Consider the following 19,806-nt stretch of genomic DNA (forward strand, 5'->3'; position numbering starts at 1 on the left):
GTTTTATTTTCTTTAGCTTTGCTTGCTGTTTGAATAAAATACCAAGATCTGAAATTCTTAAATGTTAGAGAGTCTTCACATAGTTACATAATTATTCAACTACTCATTGATCTTCACTTATATCTTTCGGAGTAGTTTGTCGTTTGCTCTAGTGCTTCACTTATATCTTTTTAGAGCACAATGGTGGTTTTATTTTGAAGAAATAGATGAACTCTCGTGCTTCACTTATATTATTTTGAGAGTCTTTAGAACAGCATGGTAATTTCCTTTGGTTATGAATTTAGTCCTAATATGATGGGCATCCAAGAGGGATATAATAAAAACTTTCATATAAAGTGCATTGAATACTATGAGAAGTTTGATTCCTTATAATTGTTTTGAGATATGAAGATGGTGATATTAGAGTCATGCTAGTTGAGTAGTTGTGAATTTGAGAAATACTTGTTCTAAAGTTTGTGATTCCCGTAGCATGCACGTATGGTGAACCGTTATGTGATGAAGTCGGAGCATGATTTATTTATTGATTGTCCTCCTTATGAGTGGCGGTCGGGGACGAGCGATGATCTTTTCCTACCAATCTGTCCCCCGAGGAGCATGCGCGTAATACTTTGCTTTGATAACTTTTAGATTTTTGCAACAAGTATATGAGTTCTTTATGACTAATGTTGAGTCCATGGATTATACGCACTCTTCTTCCTTCCACCATTGCTAGCCTCTCTAATACCGCGCACTTTTCGCCGGTATCATACACCCACCATATACTTTCCTCAAAACAGCCACCATACCTACCTATTATGGCATTTCCATAGCCATTTCGAGATATATTGCCATGCAACTTACCACCGTTCCGTTTATTATGACACGCCTCATCATTGTCATATCTCTTTGCATGATCATGTAGTTGACATTGTATTTGTGGCAAAGCCACCGTTCATAATTCTTTCATACATGTCACTCTTGATTCATTGCATATCCCGGTACACCGCCGGAGGCATTCATATAGAGTCATATTTTGTTCTAAGTATCGAGTTGTAATTGTTGAGTTGTAAGAAAATAAAAGTGTGATGATCTTCATTTTTAGAGCATTGTCCCAAGTGAGGAAAAGGATGATGGATACTATGATTCCCCCACAAGTCGGGATGAGACTCCGGACAAAAAAAGAAAAAAAAGAAAAAAAAAAGAGAAAAAGGCCCAAACAAAAAAATAAAAAAATGAGAGAAAAAGAGAGAAGGGGCAATGCTACTATCCTTTTACCACACTTGTGCTTCAAAGTAACACCATGATCTTCATAATAGAGAGTCTCCTATGTTGTCACTTTCATATACTAGTGGGAATTTTACATTATAGAACTTGGCTTGTATATTCCAATGATGGGCTTCCTCAAAATGCCCTAGGTCTTCGTGAGCAAGCGAGTTTGATGCACACCCACTTAGTTTCTTTTGTTGAGCTTTCATACACTTATAGCTCTAGTGCATCCGTTGCATGGCAATCCCTACTCACTCACATTGATATCTATTGATGGGCATCTCCATAGCCCGTTGATACGCCTAGTTGATGTGAGACTATCTTCTCTTTTTTGTCTTCTCCACAACCACCCTTCTATTCCACCTATAGTGCTATGTCCATGGCTCACGCTCATGTATTGCGTGAAGATTGAAAAAGTTTGAGAACATCAAAAGTATGAAACAATTGCTTGGCTTGTCATCGGGGTTGTGCATGATTTAAATATTTTGTGTGATGAAGATAGAGTATAGCCAGACTATATGATTTTGTAGGGATAGCTTGCTTTGGCCATGTTATTTTGAGAAGACATAATTGCTTAGTTAGTATGCTTGAAGTATTATTATTTTTATGTCAATATTAAACTTTTGTCTTGAATCTTATGGATCTGAACATTCATGCCACAATAAAGAGAATTACATGGATAAGTATGCCAAGGAGCATTCCACATCAAAAAATTTGTTTTTATTATTTACCTACTCGAGGACGAGCAGGAATTAAGCTTGGGGATGCTGATACGTCTCCAACGTATCTATAATTTTTGATTGTTCCATGCTATTATATTATCTGTTTTGGATTTTTTAGGCTTTATTAAACACTTTTATATTATTTTTGGGACTAACCTATTGACCCAGAGCCCAGTGTCAGTTCCTGTTTTTTCCCTTGTTTCAGTGTTTCAAAGAAAAGGAATATCAAACGGAGTCGAAACGGAATGAAATCTTCTAGAGAAGTTATTTTTGGAAGGAAAGCAACCAGGGAGACTTGGAGTCCACGTCAAGAAAACAATGAGGGAGGCACGAGGCAGGGGCGCGCCCTCCACCCTCGTGGGCCCCTCATGGCTCCCCTGACGTACTTCTTCCTCCTATATATACCCATATACCCTAAAACGATCGGGGAACAGAATAGATCTAGAGTTCCGCCGCCGCAAGCCTCTGTAGCCACCAAAAACCTCTCGGGAGCCCGTTCCGGCACCCTGCCGGAGGGGGGGGGGGAACCCTCACCGGTGGCCATCTTCATCATCCCGACGCTCTCCATGAGGAGGAGGGAGTAGTTCACCCTCGGGGCTGAGGGTATGTACCAGTAGCTATGTGTTTGATCTCTCTCTCTCGCGCGTTCTTGATTTGGCACGATCTTGATGTATCGCGAGCTTTGCTATTATAGTTGGATCTTATGTTGCTTCTCCCCCTCTACTCTCTTGTAATGGATTGAGTTTTCCCTTTGAATTTATCTTATCGGATTGAGTCTTTAAAGATTTGAGAACACTTGATGTATGTCTTGCCGTGCGTATCTGTGGTGACAATGGGTATCACGTGATTCACTTGATGTATGTTTTGGTGATCAACTTGCGGGTTCCGCCCATGAACTTATGCATAGGGGTTGGCACACGTTTTCGTCTTGATTCTCCGGTAGAAACTTTGGGGCACTCTTTGAGGTTCTATGTGTTGGTTGAATAGATGAATCTGAGATTGTGTGATGCATATCGTATAATCATACCGACGGATACTTGAGGTGACATTGGAGTATCTAGGTGACATTAGGGTTTTGGTTGATTTATGTCTTAAGGTGTTATTCTAGTACGAACTCTAGGGCTGTTTGTGACACTTATAGGAATAGCCCAACGGATTGATTGGAAAGAATAACTTTGAGGTGGTTTCGTACCCTATCATAATCTCTTCGTTTGTTCTCCGCTATTAGTTACTTTGGAGTGACTCTTTGTTGCATGTTGAGGGATAGTTATGTGATCCAATTATGTTATTATTGTTGAGAGAACTTGCACTAGTGAAAGTATGAACCCTAGGCCTTGTTTCCTAGCATTGCAATACTGTTTACACTCACTTTTACTACTTGTTACCTTGCTGTTTTTATATTTTCATATTACAAAAACCTATATCTACCATCCATACTTCACTTGTATCACCATCTCTTCGCCGAACTAGTGCACCTATACAATTTATCATTGTATTGGGTGTGTTGGGGACACAAGAGACTCTTTATTATTTGGTTGCAGGGTTGTTTGAGAGAGACCATCTTCATCCTACGCCTCCCACGGATTGATAAACCTTAGGTCATCCACTTGAGGGAAATTTGCTACTGTCCTACAAACCTCTGCACTTGGAGGCCCAACAACTTCTACAAGAAGAAGGTTGCGTAGTAGACATCACTGCCGGAGGCAAATTACCCGACGCTGCCCAACATGTGCGTGTCGGGTGCATGGCGGCTGAGCGCAGGCTAGAGTACCCGGCGTCGTCCTTCTCTCGCCGCTGCAAAAGCTCCTAGATGTCGAGGCGCATGGACACGCTGTCCTCGTCGTCCTCTGGTTCCCGTTCCTCCGGGTCGGCGCCGGTGGAACTCCTCCCCGTCAAGCCCGAGCCGCAGGAGACACCGCTCCGCCAGCGCAGCCGCAGCGGCAACCTCGTCATAAACGAGGGCGTCCTCGTCCCTTCCCCTCCCCGCAGCCACATCCGCCTGGTCAAGCCGAAGAAGGAGCCGGCGGCGACCGTGTTGAAGCGGGAGCACGAGGACATGGTTTCCGGCATCGAGAGCGGCCTCGCCTGGTCATGCGTGGACTACGTGGCGCAGGAGATGGAGCGCTAGCGCCGTGCGCTGGAAGAAATTGCCGAGCGGCCCTGCGGGCACGACGAGGGCGGCGTCATCGTGCTATCCGACAACAACGACGAGGTCATTGCATCGAGCCAGCCGGTCCGCAGCGGCGATCCAGGGCAGGGCTGCAACTAGGCCACCCTGAAGGACGGGCCGCCGAGCGACGGCGATGGCGAGGAACTAGGAGTAGTTTTACGTTTTTATCTATGTAAATTTGCCTAAATATCAATGAAGTTGCCTATATTTTGTCCAAATTAACTGAACTTTATCGACCGTGCGCTTTTTAATTTTTTTGCCCGATGCCGTTGCGGTCGCGGCTGGGAATCTATTCCCCCCAAGACGAAATTATTGTCGGCAATCCTCTAAGAGGCGCGATTTTTCGCCTGAAAGCGTCTTTGGGGGGCGAACAGCTGGAGATGCTCTAAGTACTTGGCTAGATCATATGTTTGCCCCGATCACCCTCGCATGTCCCCGGCCAGACGGCCTGGCTCGGAAAGCACCTAGCCGGCCGGAGCCCCACCGGCGCTTGCCGCTGGGCACCTCTGCCACCTATTTATATCACGTACGCCTAGGTCTCTCTCCCTCCAGACCCGCACTTTCGCCTCCTCTTCAACTAGCGCTTTGCGGCCGGTGGTCCTCCCCTCGATCCAGTTCCTCACCACACCAAGAGCGCAACCCACCGTGTCTCCCCTTCCTCTAATCTTCCAATTCCAACCATCCCTTCTCTCCCCTCCTCAGCTCCGAACGCCAGGCATGGACAACCAGCAGCTCTTTGGTTCCTCCTACGTGGACACGTCTTTCTTCGCGGCCAATGGTACGTACGACGCCGCCCCCCCCCCCCCCCCCCCCCCCCCCCCGGTGTTTGCGCATGCGATGATGCAGCTGCAGTAGCTTCATTTTCACCGGCCAGGACACGCATGTGATGCCCTTTTTTTTTCCATGTCGTGGTTGTATGTGTGCAGGCACGGCGCAGCGGGAGAGTCAGCCGAAGGCTCGGCGCAGGCGGCGGAGGGCCGCGAGATGCGGCGGAGGGGATGGTAACGGCGGGGAGATGGACGAAGGAGGGGACCCCAAGAAGCGGCGGCTCACCGATGAGCAGGCGGAGATGCTGGAGCTGAGCTTCCGGGAGGAGCGCAAGCTGGAGACTGGCCGGAAGGTGTATCTGGCCGCCGAGCTCGGGCTCGACCCCAAGCAGGTCGCCGTGTGGTTCCAGAACCGCCGCGCGCGCCACAAGAGCAAGACGCTCGAGCAGGAGTTCGCCAGGCTCAAGCACGCCCACGACGCAGACATCCTCCACAAATGCCACCTCGAGAACGAGGTAAGCTTGCTCGCACACACACACACGGGCGTACATATCAATTCCTCTTCGTTCTTGCACAAGCTGACTGACACCCAGCTGCTGAGGCTGAAGGAGAAGCTGAGAGCGACTGAGGAGGAGGTGCAGCGCCTCAGGTCGGCAGCTGGGTGCCACGGGGCATCCGCCGATGGCGGAGACTCAGCTGGCGCCGTTAGCGTGTGCGGCGGGAGCCCGGGCTCGTTCTTCTCGACGGGAACCTGCCAGCAGCATCCGGGTTTCAGCGGGGCAGACGTGCTGAGGCCGGACGATGACCTGATGATGTGCGTCCCCGAGTGGTTTTTCGCATGAATTACCTAGAGTTTATGGTGGCTACGCCGATAGCAGCGTGTTCGAGTGTTTTTTATCATGAAATAAAATCTCCCACAAAATAGGCACTATAACTGCTCGGAAGCCTCGCCGCTATGCTATGGCTGCATGCCGCCGCCAAATCCTCCACAAATCCCTTCAAAGGCCTGCTATGCGGCCGCTATAGCTGCTGGAAGAGGCCGCCGCTAAATCGTTTCTCCCACGATTTTAATCTTTGGTTTTTAGCCTGTATATATGGGGTGATTTGAAATTGACACGAGCTGGACATCAACTACATGCTGATCGATTACTATTCTAGTTAGCCATAGTTTTAATTAATAAGTTGGGGACGATCTCTATGCGTGCGTGTTGTTTAATTATGTATCGAGAGTGTTGATTAATGGCAAAAGCTTGCAAGCTAGCAAGTGTAGTACTGGTCACTCTCTTGAAGATCAGAGATGATGTGTGTTATCATTTGATATATATTTTACTTAAGCCGTAAATTGTCTTCTTAGTGAAGCACTGTGTATGTACAAGTTGGTAATCATCTTTGCAAATGAAGGTCTAAATATTGATGATGATGTTGGTGGTGACTGGTTAGTACGATATACAATTTCAATCTGTCCAGTAATAACATATTAAAATTATGATTATCCGTTGGTTTTGGTAAAAATGAATGTAAAATCAAAAGGATGACATTTTTCACGGCCAATGATGATTATATGCTCTAATATACAAAGTTTTGTATGTTAATTAGCCCTTGTGTTCTAATATAACTTTGTAAAACATGAAATTTATTTATATCAGTTCATTTCCCCATACTACTGGCTACATGGTGCTTTCGCTCCTATGTACGTACTTATATACTGCTCCAACTCTTTGGTACAGTTAAGTGCGAGACTGCAGAGCGTACATGGATTAACTTCAACAAATTCAAGTGTAACTAAGAACTGGTCGCAAAATATATGAAACTCAGATTGTTATGACTTTAACCCTAGCTAGACGGAGAATATTAGACAACAGCTGTCATAAAATACTCTTCTAACCCAAGACCGAATGAGTAATTAAGTTGCATTTTGCTGAATTTGAAAAGTTTGTGCATCAAATTTTAGTAATAACTGATGCGATCTAATTTCGATATTAATTTCAGAGAGTTTATGGTGATGTGAAGCTTGAGATGGGGAGGGGATTTGTGGCAATGCAGGGACGGGGGCACGCAGATTGTGGGCCGCCGATCTATGCCAAGATTGGGAAATCTGTTTGTGTATATAGCGTTTTTGTCTAGTATATAAGATTTGATATATGTGTGTAATGCCATTGTATATCGAAGCCGTATACCTGTCCTTGTGGGGTTGTGTAACTGTTCGTGTGGGGTAGTCTAATATACAATAAGTGAATCTAACATAGACAAATAACAGCGAAAGCAAAACCATTCATTCGGACCATTCAGCCTGCTGTTCTTGTTACTTCATGTCTGTCCTTCTAGCACTCTCATCCTACAAGAAATACCACCCTGGAGCAAGATTTGTTATTCTTCGCATCTACTGAAGTACACTCAAGGGTATCAACAACACGGGTGGACTTCTATCCGAAGATTTTGCTAAAAAAGCTTTGTTCTGCTTGTATATTACCTGTCCATAACTGCTTGCTCTTGTACAACAATTTCAAGCCTATAATACTGGTTGAATATTGTCTTTTGGGTATGTATGACTCAACCCGCTTGTTTAGTTTGTAGTACATATATGTTGGATACATTAATTCGCTGCATTAGTAAAAAAAGGCCTATTTGTCCCGGTTCCAGAGGCCCATTTGTGAAGTACTGCGATATTGTAGTGCGCTATGAAGTATTGCGATATTGTATCTTGCAAGGGGAATAATACTGCTACGCATATTATTATGTATCTAAAAACAAATTGTGGTAAGTTACAGAGAGTGAAACATAGTATTTGGAGAAATACCATCCATTTCGTCTTGGTGAAACTTAATCTGTTCAAATTTTAGTTAGTTTATTGGTTTGAATTCATGACTACTAAGATTACAGTGTACTCGCTTGTTTAGTTTGTAGTATCTATCTGTTCGACATATTAATTCTCTCTACTATGAAATATTACAATCTTGAAACTTACAACGACAATAAAACTGGTAGACCTATAGTTATGTATGTAAATCAAAGTTGTATTACCGAAAAAGGCCTTCGCCCCGTTTTATATATAAAGCAATAACCATCACCAAGCCGATACAAACACACGCCACCCCAACACACGCACACACTCAAGGCTAGATACATAGGCACTGAGCACAGCTACACCACCCCTATCGCTACAAGAGCTACCAGGGTCCTCAACCGTGAACACCACCGTGAAGAGACGAAGCCGCATACGACGAACCGTGAGCTCCAAGGCGGCGCTTTCAGGAAGGTCTTGGCACCAGAGCTCCGCCACCGCCTGATCCGCAGATCAAGGTTTCCCCTGGAGCAACACGAAGGACAATGAGGACTGCGACGACGCCTTCAAGAAGGGAACGAACTCGCCGCCGCCGGCCTGCCCGAAGACTGAACAGGTTTTCACTCCGGCCAACACACCGCCCCTCGCAAGGTACGAACGTCGCACCACCGCCACCGATCGACGCACCCCAGCGACCATGCCGCCCACACGGCCATGGCCACCGGCCAGCACCTAAACCATGGGCTCCGCCCATGAGCACCGTGCTCCCACCTCCAAAGCCGCCGCTCCGGAATCCAATAGCACCCCAACACCTTCAACCAGAGCCACCGACACCGCAGTCGATAAAAGCACACCCTTTTGGCAAAGAACGGGGCCCAGCCGGCCGGAGCAGGGCAGGGGAAGCCATCGGAGGCTGCCGGCCGCGCCGCACCCACCACACCATTTCACGACCCGGGGCCAGGTCTCTATCGCCACTCCCGGCAACAGCAAGACCCGGAGGCGCCCCTGCCAACTCCCCGGAGCGCCCCTGCCACCATGGCCAGCCACAGACGAAGTCGAGCCGCCGTGCTCCACCTGCCGAGCGCACCCCCATCCGCAGCTCCGAGCACCCCAAGAATCAGGGGAAGGTAGGTCGAACCGCCGCTACTGCGCCGCCATCCCAACTAGCCAGAGTGGCCTCGGTCGGGGCAGCCGCCCGCAGCCCAAGCCACCCGTAGCCCGCGTCGTGCCGAGGCCAGATCTGGCCGAGCCGCCGCGCCGCCATCGCGTCCGCCGTCCCTGACCTCCAGCACACGCACAACCACCCACCTCCACCAGCCCGGAAGGTCATGGCAGAGGGGGCCGTCCGCTGGCCGCGCCGTCCTCGGCCCGTGCCACCGCAGGGCCAGATCCGGCCGACGCAGCCACATCAGACCCCGTGCGCGCCCGCCACCACGCAGCCCACCGCGCCCGTAGCAGATCCTCGCACAGTCGCCCGCAGAGCCGCCGCCGCGCCGCCACGTCCCGCATTCCGCGGCGCCCCGGCTCGACAGCGCCGGCCCGCGCCAGCCCCAGCCTAGCGAGGGGGTGAGAAGGCCCCGCCGCCGCCGCCGCCGCCGGCCGGGCTTCGCCCGGACGCGCCCTTCGGCGGCGGCAGGAGGAGGCGGAATAGAGGAGAGGAGGTGAGGCGGCCGGTGGCTAGGATTCCTCCCCTGCCGCCCGCGGGAGCGCCAGAGGAGGAGGAGGCTCGGTCTTTTTCATGCAAGTTCAGATTCTCAAAGTTGTATTAACTTACAGAGGGTGACACTTAAATTTTTAGTCTAAAGTTACTAGTTCGTATCAATGAAACTTAAGAAACTTTTAGTTAATTTATTCGTCTGACTCCATGACAAATAATATTTTAAAGATGCTGCCGTGGAATTACCTATTGGAATAAAATTGATTGGACTAATCCACAAATGTAAACATCATTGTCTTAACTTGAAACTTAGTGTTATGTCCGTGTATTAATAAATTTACTTCCATCACATGATACATATAAATATTTATTTATTAAGTGTAGTTTGTATCACATTGTTATGATCAATTTAATAATTGTTCTAAAAAATTAGGAGAAATATCAGTATTAATTACCTATTTTGAGTTCTCTTTAACAACTTAATAGAACAATTTATGATTTTGGTTACTTTTTGTTAGCTTGTTCACACAACATGTCATTAGGATACAGGTCAGTCAAACTAAAGTTTCCATTCCAAATAATAAAGATCAGGAGTGTATTTGAAAATCTACATTAGACGTTGATCATGTACGAGCTGTTTTGGATGGGTGTTCAGAGTACAAAAGTCGATGCTTACAGATATCAACTTTGATGGATTGTTGAAGTTGCCTGACAGATGTTGACCTTAAGTACATTAAATATCTTCAATGTGACTGATATAAGGGAACAATGTTTCAATTTGTCGGAAGATAGGAAAGTCAATCTTTATGGTAATGATTTGCAAAAAGTGTTTGGCATCCCTTGTGAACAAAGATAGATCAATGTAGATGATGATTAGACATATGTCTATTCTTTCGAGGATAATATCAGTATGATTGGAAATTATAGTCATAGTCTTGAATAAGTTGAGAATTTTTTGGGAATGGAGTTAACAATAAAATCGAGTCAAGCTAAAAAGACATTGTTAAAGGCAACAAGTGTTATATTTATTACGAGACACTTGATAACCCCATCATCAGAACCGTCTACACAACTGTTGACTACTGGTCAGCTCTTTATAGGAGTGAATACATAGCTGATCATAATTGGTGTGGGTGTGCAATGAACTTTCGTGTTGGTGCTATTAGCGACCCAAAGCAACAAATGAGGTCAAACAGTCATGTTATTTTTTTTTCATGGTTGTCATCAGTTTTTGCAAGTAAGTTATCTTGTGATTCATAATATTTGAAATGACATATTGCTAGTATAAGTTTATCTTTGTGCCAATCTTTTTCATTGACAATCAAGTTCTTACTGGTCGGAGGACATATAATGAACTTCCAAGAATTACAAATTATGATAATCCGCGGACAAAAGATATAATTTGTAGTTCAAAAGAGACACCTAATAGTGTAACAAAAAAGACACCCAAGCGCCAAAACTGCACCACATAGCGTCCGGTTCCCCCCGGTGCGAGCCCAGCAGGAGGTGAAAGAGGAGGAGCCCGCGGCGACGGTGCGGCCGCTGCAGGAGCAGGCGGCGGCAGCGGCGGGGAAGGGCCCCGCGTAGTCGCTGCCGCGGCAGCCGCTGGCGGAGAGCAAGAACATGGGGCGGCCAGTGGCTGAGCTGCACGACGAGGCAGGTGCGCATCTACGCGTACATCGACCCGGAGACCAACGCCTTCGACAAGACGCAGACGGACAAAGCTCACGCTCATGCTCGGCCCCACCGAGGAGTTCGTCTGGACCGACGAGACCTGCCAGATGGTCTACAACGAGTTCCAGGACCTCGTCGACCACGAGGTAAACAAACTAACCATACCACCATTCGTGCACTACGTAGCAAAATGAACATTTCCATGTTCATCTACTTCTGATACATTAAAACTACCAAAAATTTGGAAACCAGATTCATGTAGCAGAATTTTCTAGCATGGTAGCAAAAAATGCTGGAGTATATGCTAGTCATGCCATGTTGATTTTTTTTCTAAAAAAGATAGTGGGAGTGTCGGACTGTACTGAGTTGAATTCTGCTGTTGTTACACTGCTGGGAGCTCCACTGTCGGAGTACACGCTTCGTCTGATCGGCTCTGATCTTGAGCACTACATCCGCAAGCTGCTCTACGACGGGCAGGTCAAGTAGAACATGAGGTACAGGGTGCTCAATTTCAGCATGGGCAAACCCCACGTCAAATTTAACAGCAGCCAGATCCCAGATGTAAAAAAGATACATACAACTATGCTAGCTGACGAGTTGTATCTACGCACTTGCTGTTCCATAAGAAAGAAGCATTACTAGAGCATTCCAAAGTTATGACTGCAGTTGCACATATACAAAAACAATACATTGTCTGTCGACAACGTCTTGTCCATAAACCTTCTACCTGAAAGAGAGGCTGAGCAAACTAGGGTCTAAAGATAATTCATTTGGGGGGTCGTGAGTACCAAGATAGGCTACTAGTTTCTCTTAGAATCACTAGAACGAGTTGTGCTGACAAATAACAATACCACGGGAAAACCCCTCAGTTTCTCTAGTTGAGAAAGGAGAGGTCTTCTGTAATTCTGTAGATAATCTCATTCCATGGAAGGAATAATCTTGTAAAGTTTGAAATCATCACTCCATGGCCTGAATTGGTCCTCATTCGTAATATTCTACAGAGGAAGAGAGTAAATTGTTAGGGAGTCGGATATTTCATAGGGAAGTCCATCTATATAAGAAGAAAAAGACGCTGCCACATGCTGTTAAAAGGTAAGAAATATGAAGGAATCAATTTTGTGTCTCCCCAAAGTTCTTCCTTCCAGCACATCGTTTCCTAATCCTCCTAAGTCCTCATTCACAATGTCGTGCTGTCCTGGCCATCCTCATCACGCTAGTTACACTGTTGTGAACTAGGTTTGTACCATAACATTTCAAAATTAGCAACAAGAAAAACCCATACTGATGCACCGTGGCTGCTAGTACTTTGCAACTCCATGCCAGTAAGAAGATACGACAGATTAATGCTGCAAATAAAATCATTAACAATGATTTGTACCATACTGGCGTGATATTTAACAGGTCAATATTGGGCTGTATCCATTAACAAAGAACCTAAGCACAAAATAAATAGATTTGCTCTAACTGGGAACAGGTAAAAGATACTACTACTACAATTCAGTTCTTTAACAACAGGTGGAGCCATTATTGTTAGAGGCTTGATACTAGCATGCAAAAAGGGTTATACGAAAAAAGTCAAAGAAATGGGGTATGAATGAGGTTACCTCCATCCAGAAGAAAAATCCACGCAACAGAGCTAGCTGATTGGGTTTGCTGGTGCTTTCTACACGTACTTGTTTCGCAAGATCTGGAGTTAAATATTAAACAACGTGTTAATTAATACTACAACATGTAATCCATCACGTTAGAGAACATAAGCAGTGTTTATTAAACAGCCACATACCACATTACTTCAAACCAGGTACGTACCAATATGATTTGCTACTACTTTCTCGTCTTATTGGGAAAGACAACTTCTCAAGCAAAACAGCCATTTATTATACTGTACCAAATATAATGAATCTGTTGGGAATTTATCTTTGCACTCCCATCGTGACATGGACCTTTGGACGTGTGCTGAAAGTTCATTAAGTTACTCAATTGTTAAGTCCACACAGCACATTCGTTATCAGTATATATTACTCCACAACAAACTATTTCAGGCATTTGTTTTTTTAATCAGCCCTGAAGGATCTCGATTCATTAAAAAAGAAGAACCGAGTTGTCCGATTAACATAGGGAGAACTGAGCTAAAAACGTCACAACAGCCAACACAGGAAACATTGGCCCGCCGACCTGACCACCTACACAAAGACACACACGGCACTGAGAAGAAAAACATTGTCGAGGTTGTCACCGAGTGCCGTCTGTCATCACTCCTCCACGAGCCATTTGTTATGAATGCACCACATTACTCACATATCTTAGGCATAAACGAATCAGAGGACACTCGGCGTTGAAATGCTAACATTACAGGATAACGGTTGGTGGCTTGCTCCTGACACCTTCAGTGGCCACTGGTCAGCAGAGATTTCGTCGACTGCCCGAAGAAAATGGTCACTAGGACACCTTCACTTCAGCAGAAGGGGGTCTCCTTGCAGATCCAGCTTGCCCCATGACGAGCCCAGAAGCAACGGAATGTGTGCACGATCCAGGGATAGAGGCCAGAAATCAGGCATCTTTTCTCAACCATCGTGTCTAAGGCAAGGTCATAGGTGTCTGCCAGGGCAGCGGCAGCTGGACTTCTGATGATTTTTTTTTTTTGAAAAGGAGGATCACCCCGGCCTCTGCATCAGAATGATGCATGCAGCCATTGTGCATAATGTAATTGTGTTGCTAAGCTGTGGCCTCTCTAAGGCTAGTACACGCACTTCTCTTCTATAAATTCATCGAGATGCAAGCTTTGCATTTTCTCAAAGAAGAAAATAAGCATTACATGACAATTTGTGCAACAAAATTATGAAAATGCCACAGCACTTTTTGTTTTGAAGTCCTGCTAAGCTAAGCTTACAGGGGTTTAAAGTGTATCTATAGAAAGTGTATGTCCACCATAGATTCAAGCAAAACGTCAGTAAGCTATTCTGGGCATAGATTTAACAACCGTATAAACCAAATCACGGAAAAAGCACAATTTTACAAGGTTCAAAAGGAAAATGACAATTGCAAGCAAAGACAACTACAAGTGTGTGACAAATAACAAGACAGACAGACTGTTCGGTAAGCATGGAAAAGCAATTCTGATCCTATGCAATGCATAAAGATACTTCAGCCAGGTGATTCAAATAATTGTCAGAAAATACATCAACAATGAAAACAAGAAGGAAAATATACGTAACAAAAATCCAAAGAACCAAAAAAAAGTATGGACATAGTATGAAAGCAAGCATACCTGGGTGACAATCAAAATATGATTGTACCCTTTCATGTGTTGAGTCGTAGTACTTCACACCGCTGCGCGTCTGCCTTTTCTTTGTTGCCGGAAGGCGAATTCTAGCATTGCCAAGCAACATATCGTATTCTCCCTGGCTAAATGGTTTGCGGAGAACACACATCAACCTTTCCTTGAATTCTGAATCTGGCCTCTCCATTATGTGTGTAGGCCATACAACACCATCTAAGCCCTGTGAAACAATGAACTTATCATGATTCACGAGTATGTAGAATATGAGAAATATAGTTTAAAAAACTTTCATAATAAGAAAAAATCTAACAAAATATTTGAATGATCAGTTCAAACCTAAAGATTTTTAACTGGATCATATAGGCTTTCTGAGCAAACCAGCCATGCATAATATGGTATGTGGATAATTTTCCTTTATTCTGTCAATCTTAATGTTACTGTGCTCATCTTTACCATCGTCATAACTTCTTTGCTTTTAGCTATCCCCAAATTTACCTGGGCTAGCCTACCCAAACTTGAGCTGAAGCCTAACATGAGAGAAATGTTACGGGTATCTGGTGGCGGTATGTGTCCAGATTTCCGTATGCAACGGATAACTGTCCTGTCTATAATATGTATATCCGCTCATAAATAGATGCATCGCCAAACATTGTGTCATAATGTATCCGATGATATGTTCATTATTAATGTATGGTTATGCCTGCATGTCAGAATGTTTTGCAGTTTTGGATTAAGAAACATACTCATAATCGTGTAGCAAGGCTGCTTTGGAAGTACAACAAGAGACTTCCTTCTGTGAAGGGATTGTTGCAAGTTGCTATGGTTGTGTAGTTTAGGCCTACTATGCCATATTTAAAGTAGATGCAGTTGGTAAAATCTTGCCAACGAATAATATCATATGGTTCTTACACAATGAAATCAGATACTTTACACTAGTGATGGTTGTTGGTGGGCCAGGGGCCTCTTTGATACAAAGGGATTCCACAGGAACTTTCGAGGATGCTATTCCACTTCGGAATTTTTCCTATAGAGCTTCTGGGATTTGTAGGACTGGAAAAAGCAGTGATTTTCCTATGAGGAATGACATGACATCCAATTTCTACATTTAATCTGCTCCTGCGTTCTTGGTATCATGCAAACCATAGAGGGCCTAGATGTGAGGGAGGCCACTTGCGATGCTTTGGGTTTCCCTATGAGGATTAAAGATACAATTTATACAGATTTGAAATGTTACCATGATTTTACTAATAGTTTATATGCTCTGAGTGCAACCTCCTTTTTACAAAATATAGCCACAGTTTTCAATAGGGTAATCCACATGGGGAGGATTATCACCACTTCAAAGAAAAAACTTAAAATGCAACCACTTAAAACACTGGGTTGTGTTGCACGAAATTGATCATATTGGAATCCTACACAGAATCACTTTCTTACCTAATGTGACTTTGTAACTATTAATAGAAGTACAAGATAGCAACAGGTTCACACAAACATACATTGTATTAAACTGGCGAACATGATTATAGCCCATCTACATGATGGCATTGGCAATTCAATACCAAAATGGCAACACATACAACTAGCATATGCAATAGACTACTAGATAGTTTGACTAGGAGATTGTAAAATTAGAGAACCAGCATATCCTTGGTATGCATCCGAAGAATTCGAAACACAAAACAAAGCAATATATTCTGAATAAAGCAATCTGTTTCTGTTCTCCCAAAGCAGACGTTACTCTAGTCTATTTATGATCATTTTCAGGCGAACAGGGCATAAGTCGAGCAGATCTCCGAAGTTGTGGCTTTCTGTTGTCAGGCAAGAAGTGCGACAGAAAACAGGGCCACATATTAATTCATTACTTGAAACTTTGAGAGAGGGAAAAGGAAACCACACACGCAATTATGTTATAAAAATGCAGCTTGGTCAGAAACAGGCATGCAGTATGTTTTAAAGAATTCCATAAGAAGATTTTCAAAAAAAAAGAATTCCATAAGATGCAAAGCACCATGAAGTCATAAGGTGAAAAAATTCTACTTGCCGTATTTGTGTAGTCAAACCGTGCTGAAAAAAGCAAAGCGCCATGAAGTCAATATGTTCACTTGGATACTAGAGAGATACCCTGTTCAGAAAAAGGTGATGAAACCAAGCGTGCTATTTCTGGCTTGATGAAACCATATCTGTGCTATTTTGCTCCATCCAAATTAGCACAGATGTGGTTGCATGATATTTATTCGAGGCAGATCAAAGCATGGTATGGCCCATGCCAGCCCTCCTTCCCTAGGCCACTTGCTTGAGGTATACAACTGTCCATAATTGCACCAAAGGCAGCAAGCGAAAACATTATTGAACAGGTCATTGATGCCAATTTCTTTACTTTTACGCGTCAAAACCATTCTTTACTTTTTTAATATTAGGAGAGGGTTGCAATGTGCGTATAATATGCAAGATAAAAATATACAAGTGGAGCCAAAGGAGAAAAACAAAAATAGTTAAATTCTATTTAGCAAAAAAAGAACTTCTACTTTTAGTTTGAAATACATCTCTCTTCTTCAGTACAGTCATAAACCTTGACTCGAGTACTTATTGAGATACGTGGACCACATAGGTGTCTATATTTTTAGGAATTGGTACCAGTAACCACCAGATTAATTGCTAATACTCCATGCTCCTAAATATTACTCCATTTTTAGGAATTGGTACTTTACTCTAAAATAAGTGTGCTCTGAATCTGAAAGAGAGGTGTGCATTAAATAGTCTATTATGTTAATCAGGAAGTGCCATGCATTGACTATCGGAAAATGACACCATTTCGTACCACTTTGACTATAAGAAAGTAAACAAATAAACATAACTCTGTTGGAGGAACTACAGCATATCCGCTCAAATTGAATGGTGACAGATGTAATCTGTGGATATTCTGTAAGAGGGAAAAAATTAACAAAAATAGTAACTTAATTCTATTTAGCCAAAAAAATCTTTTAGTTTTAGTTTGAATTACATCTCTTCTTTAGTACTCCCTTCCTTCCAATGAATAAGGCCCGCACGCAATCCAAAATTCAACTTTGACCATGAATGCCCCTCCATATTTAACAAATACACAGCAAATTCATTTATTCAGAACTAATGTGATTTAAAAAAGCAGTATTGTAGTTTTCAGTCATGCCGTAGGAAAGCATCAACATCAACGAGGCATATTGGTACAAGACATAATACTATTCTAGCATGTCGATAGACTCTTATGTCGTATATCTGCTGACGACCACAAGTATAAACCACAGAAAATTCATTCCTCACTGCTGAAAACACATATTTGCTCGTTGTACTATACTAACCAACAGTGCGTGCTGGGGGCAAATATAAAAGGCATGGGAAATCCTCACCGGATCATGTCTGTGAGGCTCGGCATCATGTCTTGAATTCTTTTCTCTGTTCACAGTATTCAGTGTTTTCACAGACAGCTCCCTCGAAGGCTTCTCTTCATCATCATCCTCCAACTTGATCTTCTTAGCACCATTTTTCACTCCCTTCTTCTCCTTCTGACCCTGTTCGCACAGGTGTGCCATGCGCTTACTCTGCTTTAGGCAGTAGGCAGTATTTAACTGGAGAGGGGAAATGGAGACGGTTTTTTCTTTACCTGTTGCCAAAGCGCAGGGGAATCACGAACACGAGCCTTCAGCGGAGGCCTACCCGTGCTAATCACTGGCACCTTCTCCTCTTCCTCCTCCTCCTCCTCCTTGATCTTCTCAGCACCATTTTCTCCTCCGTCCTTCTCTCCCTGACTCTGTTCCACAGTTAGCACAAGTGTAACATGAGCTTACTCTGCTTTAGGCACGCGGCAGCACCATTTAACCGGAGAGGGGAAATGCAGACGATTTTACCTTCTGCCGATGCGCAGGGGAATCGCGCACACGATACTTGGTCTTCTTAGCACGATTTTTAGCTCCTCCGCCTTTATCTTCCTTTTCCTCCTCAAGCTGGATCTTCTTACCACCATTTTTTGCTCCTTTCTTCTTCTTCCGACCCTGTTCGCACAGGTGTATGCAACATGCGCTTACTCTGCTTTAGGCAGGCGGCAGCATTTAACTGGAGGGGGGAAATGGAAACGATTTTACCTTTTGCCAATGCGGAGGGGAATCGCGCGCAGGAGCCTTCAGCGCAGGCCTGCCCACCTTCCACTTCCTCTTCCCCTTCCCCTTCTCCTTCCTAACGCCGCCAACGTTGTCCCCTGAAGCAGCCCGAGCAGCCGCTTCCTCCCCATCCTTCTTGTCTGTCCCAGCAGCCCTGTCCACCTGTCCGTAGCTGAGAACCTCGCCGTCCATCTCGAACACCAGCATGTCGTCAACCACCCGCGTGTGCCTCCAGAATGTGCTGTAGTGCTCATCCATGTCCGCGGTTTCGTCCCCAGGGATCTCCGCGGGGGGTTTCTTCTCCTCCACCGGGCGGTCGCCTCCTTCCGGGGCTGGGTAGGGGAGAGGGGCGCTTCGGGCTTCGCCATCCTCGGGCTGCTCGCACTTGATGGCGTGGGGAGGGGTGCCGGGACGGCCGCGGGCAGGGCGCTCGAGGGCGGAGGAATGGCCGCCGGGGTGGAGGTGCTGGAGGTGGCTGAGGTAGTCGGGGTCGACCTGATAGGCGCTGATTCCTTGGGCGGCGAGCTTGGCGGCGACCAAGTCGGCGGAGGAATCGCCGTCGGGGTGGAGGTGCTGGAGGTGGCTGAGGTAGTCGGGGTCGACCTGATGGGCGCTGATTCCTTGGGCGGCGAGTTTGGCGGCGACCAAGTCTGCGGAGGAATCGCCGTTGGGGTGGAGGTGCTGGAGGTGGCTGAGGTAGTCGGGGTCGACCTGATGGGCTCTGATTCCTTGGGCGGCGAGCTTGGCGGCGACCAAGTCGGCGGCGGAAGCCGGAGCGCGTGGCCGCGGCATGGTTGGGGTTTTTGGGACTGGGTTGGTACTCTATCCTCTAGGCCGTGAATGCGAAGAGACGCCTAAGCTAGTGGGAACGCAAGGCGATTAATTGGGGCCTCGCCCGTGACACAGTGGAGTACTCTGCGAAAGCGAAGAGACGCCGCAGGGACAGCTGGACAGGGGAGCGAAACATGCCGCTTTGGGAAACCATCCAACGGCGCCTGGTTGGTTGATGAACAATGCTGGAGCGCACACTTACACTTCAGTTGGGTTTGGAGCAACTCATAATTTTTCCAAACAGTGTTGCTAAGCCTCAGTGGAGTGAGACTTAATGTCTCGGTGGATCCTATACATGTGAGATCTTGTGTGAAGGCTCGTGCGAAATTTTCTTTTTAGCATTTTCATTTCATATATATCATGTCACTTGAGTGAGATTTGGTTAAGTCGCGGTCGATTGAGACCTAGCCAAACATTTTTCAAAAACTCTGGCCTCCAATACGCGTATGAAACACATTTCATGAAATCTTGGAGGTTATCGATTATTCACACACTAAAACACATAATGTAATGAGATATTAGTCTCGGTCGAATGTACCATACGAAAG

General features: G+C 45.3%; 2 protein-coding genes and 1 pseudogene across 4 annotated transcripts; 2 read left to right on the forward strand and 1 right to left on the reverse strand.

Moving 5' to 3' along the window:
- Window positions 1-4,854: 4,854 nt before the first annotated feature.
- On the forward strand, window positions 4,855-5,746 carry LOC109761841 (homeobox-leucine zipper protein HOX14). The gene is made up of 3 exons (XM_040401059.1): window positions 4,855-4,915; window positions 5,064-5,419; window positions 5,498-5,746. Exons 1-3 carry the CDS (start codon window positions 4,855-4,857, stop codon window positions 5,744-5,746), a joined length of 666 nt encoding a protein of 221 aa, XP_040256993.1.
- A 2,975-nt stretch (window positions 5,747-8,721) lies between these two features.
- Window positions 8,722-11,659, forward strand: LOC109761843 (NAD(P)H-quinone oxidoreductase subunit M, chloroplastic-like; annotated as a pseudogene).
- Window positions 11,618-19,346, reverse strand: LOC109761837 (uncharacterized). 3 transcript variants are annotated; one of them, XR_002232601.4, is made up of 8 exons: window positions 18,413-19,346; window positions 18,179-18,322; window positions 17,935-18,081; window positions 17,681-17,842; window positions 14,286-14,517; window positions 12,827-12,973; window positions 12,622-12,704; window positions 11,618-12,012 (listed from the first exon to the last, which is right to left on the reverse strand). XR_002232601.4 is itself a non-coding variant. In XM_020320663.4 (7 exons), exons 1-7 carry the CDS (start codon window positions 19,217-19,219, stop codon window positions 11,935-11,937), a joined length of 1,653 nt encoding a protein of 550 aa, XP_020176252.3. In that variant the 5' UTR covers window positions 19,220-19,346; the 3' UTR covers window positions 11,618-11,934. The 3 variants fall into 3 exon arrangements, 1 of the variants encoding a protein (XP_020176252.3); XR_005768867.3 differs by having other exon boundaries at window positions 12,801-12,973; XM_020320663.4 differs by lacking the exon at window positions 12,827-12,973.
- Between the last annotated feature and the right edge of the window lie 460 nt (window positions 19,347-19,806).

Source organism: Aegilops tauschii, chromosome 2 (genome assembly GCF_002575655.3).
Source record: "Aegilops tauschii subsp. strangulata cultivar AL8/78 chromosome 2, Aet v6.0, whole genome shotgun sequence".
Taxonomy (NCBI): domain Eukaryota; kingdom Viridiplantae; phylum Streptophyta; class Magnoliopsida; order Poales; family Poaceae; genus Aegilops; species Aegilops tauschii.

Excerpts from the sequence above, each read along its gene's own strand:
- LOC109761837 (XM_020320663.4), bottom strand. The coding sequence starts at position 19,219 with ATGCCGCGGCCACGCGCTCCGGCTTCCGCCGCCGACTTGGTCGCCGCC. Across the intron at positions 18,082-18,178 it reads CCCCTGCGCATCGGCAGAAG|AGTCAGGGAGAGAAGGACGG; the intron begins GTAAAATCGTCT and ends ACTGTGGAACAG. Across the intron at positions 12,013-12,621 it reads GATTTTTCTTCTGGATGGAG|AATATTACGAATGAGGACCA; the intron begins GTAACCTCATTC and ends CTTCCTCTGTAG.
- LOC109761841 (XM_040401059.1), top strand. The coding sequence starts at position 4,855 with ATGGACAACCAGCAGCTCTTTGGTTCCTCCTACGTGGACACGTCTTTC. Across the intron at positions 4,916-5,063 it reads GTCTTTCTTCGCGGCCAATG|GCACGGCGCAGCGGGAGAGT; the intron begins GTACGTACGACG and ends GTATGTGTGCAG. Across the intron at positions 5,420-5,497 it reads AATGCCACCTCGAGAACGAG|CTGCTGAGGCTGAAGGAGAA; the intron begins GTAAGCTTGCTC and ends ACTGACACCCAG.